The sequence below is a fragment of the Mchenga conophoros genome, linkage group LG10 (assembly GCF_057382185.1).
Source record: "Mchenga conophoros isolate Kocher_MC1m ecotype Shallow Benthic linkage group LG10, M_conophoros_male_GT1.1, whole genome shotgun sequence".
In the NCBI taxonomy this organism is placed as follows: domain Eukaryota; kingdom Metazoa; phylum Chordata; class Actinopteri; order Cichliformes; family Cichlidae; genus Mchenga; species Mchenga conophoros.
The window spans coordinates 1,662,896-1,668,895 of NC_140535.1; the positions used below are offsets into that span (position 1 = coordinate 1,662,896).

General features: G+C 45.4%; 1 protein-coding gene across 3 annotated transcripts in view; it reads left to right on the forward strand.

Annotated features, from left to right (window-relative positions):
- camkk1a (calcium/calmodulin-dependent protein kinase kinase 1, alpha a) overlaps positions 1-6,000 on the forward strand; it is a 52,670-nt gene that overhangs the window by 21,603 nt on the left and 25,067 nt on the right. For all 3 annotated transcript variants that reach the window (XM_085288113.1, XM_085288115.1, XM_085288114.1), the window contains 2 exons: positions 1,998-2,045; positions 3,866-3,919. In XM_085288113.1, the coding sequence (XP_085144239.1) occupies positions 1,998-2,045; positions 3,866-3,919 (102 nt within the window). The remainder of the gene's footprint in view (positions 1-1,997; positions 2,046-3,865; positions 3,920-6,000) is intronic.

Sequence of the window (6,000 nt, forward strand, 5' to 3'; positions counted from 1 at the left end):
TAGGCTTATCAGAATGAGCCAAATGAAAGAGGTTGTCTAAAATCTACATCCTGTTATTTCCACTTCAAAAAAAGACGTCTGTTGGTAAATTGGGAAGTCCTGCATTAAGTCAGATGATGAAACGTTGTCACCAGGTTGTCACCTTCCTCCTGCTGTCTTTTCTCTCTGTACTTGCAGTCTGTTCATAATGTGTTCCCCGTGCACCGTGGGAACTTTTAAGAGAATGATTTGTGTTTTAAAGTTTGGAGGATCTGAAGAACACTATCAACAGTAAGGACAAAAACAGGCATCATTGTGAGACGGTGTAATTGTACTTGACATGAGTGTCTATGGGCCTAGAGATGCAATTACACTGACTGCAGTAAAAGGAGGAAACTAATGCACCGACCCAGTCTGCTGGAAGAGTTGATGCAATGAGATGAATGCACCCGGCAACAGTGCATGCTAACCTAAATGCCCCCCAGTAAAATGTTTCCAAGCAGGAATACTGCGTGCTGGATTCGTGAGTGGAAACTGTACGTGACTCTCGGGATGGAGTTTGGCAGTCCTTTGCTGCTAAGTATCTGCTTGTGTTTGTCTGTGCAGCGTGATACATTTTGCAGGCTTTTACACCAGATTACCATAAAAGCTGCTTTCTTGTATGACTACATGTACGTTAATGATGTTAATGCAGCAGCGGGGGGAGCTTGGAGTAAAGAACCAACGCAGAATAAACCCTCTTACTCTAAATTCGTCTCGCTTCACCTCATCTGCAGTTTTGTCCAAACAGATTGTAAAATGGATTTTTGCACCTTCAGGCTTCGGATGCTGTTTGACAAATTCTCCTTTTGGTTTTAATATTACGTCCTCAGGCTGCTGACTTTTAATGCCTGGTTATTGATTTCGAGTGTGTATTTGTTATGCACTGATATTGATCAGCTGTTTAGCAATGAATGCAGATGACGAAGGACAGGCTGAGGTCTGCAGGGAAACCGATGACAGCTGGGGCAGCCGTGTGAGTGTACGGTGACAGCCCCCCTCTAAAGATTTAGCGTGGGCCAGTGGAGCATTTCAGCTTGATATGTGCATGAGTGGCAGATGTATTTAAGGCTTTCTGCATGACCCTGTTTCTCCATCAGCCCTGACAGAGTATTAACTGCAGCGCTGCATCCACTGAGCATGTGCAAGCAAGCTGGGAATCCAAAACAATCCCCCCTGCTGCTCTTTTCTTTGGAATCTCTTCATTTTCCCTCTGATCCTTGACTGCCCTGTTTTCATTTTTGTCTTTTTATCTCTCTTCAGCCAATCACAGCACTCCTTTTCTGAGTTGTACCCAAGCCTCAGTCTTCTGTCCCCTTCATAATAGTCCACAGTGCTGCACAGCGGCAGCGCATCAGCCTCACATCTCCTGCCGTGCCGACGCTAACATAACCAGCAGTGATATTAACCCACATTATAACGTTTTCTAAAATACGTTGCCTGTCCCGTCCTGCAGCGTGAGCTGGTGCTTTCGTCCTGCACGCTAACATCCGTGTTCTGCTACCACCTCTCATTCTGTAAACACGCCTCGGGCGACTGGGCTCGCTCACAAGCCGCCGCCCCCCCAGCTGTAATGAAATAAAACGACTGCTTTCTCGCACGCACATACGCATGCACGCACACACACACGCACACACAGAGCAGTGATCACCTTTTGATTACTGACTCCACAGCCTTTGTCCCCACACCCCCAACCCTCACCTTGCCCCCTCCCCTCCTGTGCCGTGCCCCTGGCTAACTCTGCTGTAGCAGTGGTTGCTATGGAACTGCAAATCAGCCGTTTAAGCAGTAGCACTAATGGATCTGCAGACGGTAAACACACTGCAGACTGCATCGTCACCTACGGTCAGGAATAAATAACTTTCAGTGCACGTGTGAGCACACGAGCAGGAAGAACATTTTGTTTCTTCTTTTGCTTTTAGATGCTGAAATGATTCCTTATTGATTTTTCATGTTTGTCTGCTTTGCTTGCTTCTTAGGACTGTATCCAGTTGAACCAGTATAAGCTGAAGAGTGAGATTGGAAAGGTGAGTACCATCCGTGCCCTTGGCCTCCATTCAGTTTACAAAGCAGCAGTAACTGAGGAGAGGTCGGGCTGCATGTGAGGAAATGGACAGCGCAGAGCGTGGCCCATTTTCATTTTGTTCTGTACATTCCTAAATTTGACCCATCAAATTACCACGTGTGGGTTTATTTGTGGTTGGGTGTTGTTGGATGTTGCATCACCAACCAAAGGCCTGCACAACCCAGTTTCAGCTGGTGCATCACAGCCCAGGAGGGCCATTACATTTTTTTATCCTCCATATTTGTACATTTCGGCTGTGTCGTCTTTTACAGCTTTTTAGAAACAAAGAAAAACATTTAAATTTGTGAAGCCAAAGTGCTGCAAACAGCCCATTTTTTCTAATAGCCAACAGGGACGACTCTGTTTGCACAAAGACGTTCAGTCAGAATATAGAAATGACCCAGCTGCTATGGGATAAAGTCATTAAAGCCTTTACTCATTTATTAGACGAGAGCCGTAAAGCAGGAGGAGGATGGAGCTTTAGGGTGAGCACATGCCTGAAGCCAACACTGGACCACAGATTCATGGAGAAGTCACAGACTAGCACTGTTGTACTGAAGCGCTGCAGTATTTGTCGATAACCGCTAACATTGGCTTGCTAGCAGATCCACAGTGGCTTTAGCATGTTAGCATAATAGGACTGTCCAAGCAAAAACAAAGAGGCTGTAAAGGAGAGACTGGGTGGTTAAAGTATCCTGATTACTACACATCCCAGAATTTCATTCAATTATTCCTAAAACCAGACATCTGCTTTATAGACACGTTGCTAAGGCGACTGCCTAGAAGGACCTATAATGACCCCTAAAATGAATTTAAGCTCAGATTAAAGTGATGTCAGACTTATGGGTTGTTGATACCCTGATAATAAACCCTGATATGACAAAAGCACACAGCAAAAATCAAAGTGCTTTCAGGTGTTTGTGTTTTGAAGCAGAAATGCATGTAAATGCAACATAAGAGCGTCGATATTTTCAGGTTGCACAGAAAGTCGCGATTAAAGAGAAACACTGTTGTGATTTGGATTTGGAGGAACTTGTCGTGTTGGGAACAGAGCAGAGGTACAACTGAAAAACCAAATCCAGTTGTGTGAAGTGCGCATTGTAGCCGGCGAGGCTAACCGTCTCAAACAGGTTAGAGAGGGAAACAAATACTGTCAGACTGATATTTGCTGTATATTCTCTTTGCGTGCTTTATATGCGACTCAGCTGCAGGCCACACGTCCAAGTTTACAAGCAGGAAGCTTCACTCACAGTTGCACTGTAAAATGCAGCGAGCAGTAAAATTGTGCATATTAAATGAGAAAAATGTCAGTTGCAGCTGCAGCGGTGCGTATTACAGTGGATTGCATCAAAGTCCTGACTGTTAACTTTTGAGAACAAATAAGTGAGTAAGTGGCGCCTTTAAGCTGTCCGGGCATCAGAGTCTATATATGATTACTGAACCTCTCTGAACATTCGGTCGGTTCCTCGGTGCAGAGCGCTGGCAGTAAACACACATCCTCGGGAAGCGTGTGTGTGGGAGGACCCATTCTGTGCTGCCAGAGAATAAAAATGTTGTCTTTCAGTGGAAACGGTGCTGCCTCGAAAACATTCTGTCAGTGTGGCGCTGCCGTCTGCTCCGAGCGATGCTTTAGGAATCTGAACAGATTCTCTGAGCAGTCCTGCTCACGAGCTGCTCTTGTTTCGGTGCAAAGCTGAAACTACAAACTCAAAGTAGAGATTTCATGTTTGCAATGCTCGGCTGGTCTGCCTGTAAATGTGTTGTTCTGTTTTTGTATTGCAGGGCTCCTATGGTGTGGTAAAACTTGCCTACAATGAAGATGATGACAAACATTATGTAAGTTATTTGGTGGGAGCTTGTTTTACCGTCAGCATCCTTTAAGCTTTCATCAAGCCTCTCTCAGTCTGCTGCCTCCACCGAGGACCGGTGCTATAGATTCTTTTATTTTTGTTCTTCTTGTTGTGAATTTCATCCCTTAAATTGCATCAGTTGCTGTGGAAGAAACTTGGGAGTGAGAGTGGCGTCTGCTGCCATTTAAAGTGCATCTCAGGCCCTTTTATCTCCCTTCAAAGCAGCTCTGCTCTGTGGCCAGTTCACCAGCAGAGTCTGCATCGAGCCAGCACACAAACACGAGCTTGTTTTGGGCCGTTCCTGCCAGGTGTCCCTCCAAGTGTAAGCTGTTACCTTAACATAACTAAGCTGCCCTGTGCAGCAGGATCAATGTCGACGGTTTAAGATGTACTTTTGAACCAGAGGCAGCAGCAGCTCACTGCTAAACACAAGTCAGGAGTTTGTCCTGGTGCTGCATGGTAGTGAACAGGATGTTTATCCAAGGACACAGGCGAGCTCTATACAACAAGGAAAATAGTCAAACAAGGCAGTGCTCAAACGTGGCTCTTGAGACGGTAATGAAATGCAGTTTTAAACAATGTCCAGTGTGGAGAGCTGCAGTTTGTGTCCAGCCTCCTGAAAACTACCCTGACTGTGTGAACCTGTGAACTCGACGTCTAACAAGCGCTTGCTTTGAAGACGGAGCCGGTCTGCAGTTGCATGTGATGATACTGGAGCTGTATTGGTAACTGAGATTCGTGTTAACTCCTCACACTCAGGTCCAGCACGACTAACGTGTTTGAAACAGACTCTGATTATCACACGCTGGCCGTCTGATTCTTCAAAATAAATAAAAATGAATGAATTAAAAGCTTCCCGTGTACCGGCGGGATTTCTACATACGTGTGGGAAAGGTCTAATTTTTGTTGCACACGTCTGCAATTCACTGCGTTCTCGTGTTTAACTCTGATAGTTGAAACTGATGGAAGCGCTTCCTGCGCTGTGGGCCGATGCAGACTGGCTCACACGAGAGGCGCATCTGAAATAACAATGATGGGAATCAAAAGAGGAGGAGATGAGTAATGGTGACATGAAGGGTGATTATATTTCCTGGCAGTCTGAATTGGCAGAACATTAAACTGATAGAATGCCTGAGCCCACGTACAGCATGCACACGTCACTCGCTTCACAGAGGACAGATCACATCTCAACAGGACGCGCTGTCGCTGAGGACAACGAAGTGTTTGCACTCGTGATCAGCCGTGGTCAGTTTAAAGGGAAGTAAATGCATCATGTACCTGATGTTCAGTATGCAGAAAACAAACTGTGTCATAGGATTTGCATTTTTTGTGTATGTTTCTGCAGCACCCTGTGTCCTCTGTATAATCACTGTGCTCCACACCTGATGGGCAGGAATCCGAATGTGGCGATGCTGTTTGTCAGGGCGCCAAGGCGAAGCAACTTCCTGCCTGGAAGTTGGGAGCAGTGAATTTGAAGAGCTAATTATTAACAGATATTTGATTTGACTAAAGGCAGAGGAAGCTCCAGTTTGTTGTTGTTTGTGACACAGAAAGAAAAATAAGCTGCGTAATATGATGTCACTGTGTCGTACACCAATCCATCAAGTCCACAAACGATGACGTAATTGTTGTTCCTTTACCTCACAACCATAACGTTAGCCCCCTGACCCCCACACCTCCACCCCTCACCCCCACCTCACTTTTTTGTATTTTGCTTTTTCCATGTCGCAGAACTATGACATCACAACAATGTGATTGGTCGATACTGAACCTGGTCCAACTTTAATTTTGGCGTTTCAGGACCAACACGGTGACATCAGCTGCAGGTTACAGATGATGAAGTGTTCTCGTCCTCACTGAGGATGAGACTGAACTCTGCATCATGTCAGGGTCAAATGCAGCGTTTGGTGATCACAGCAGTCCCCATGTTTGACATTCTGTTAGTTGTCCAATGAACTTGAAGCCTTTAATTGCTGAAGGGTTCATGCAGCACTTTTATTAAAGTGAAATAAAGCTGAAAGTCTCACTTCAGTCACGTACTTGTAGTTTGATATAAAACCCATTGGT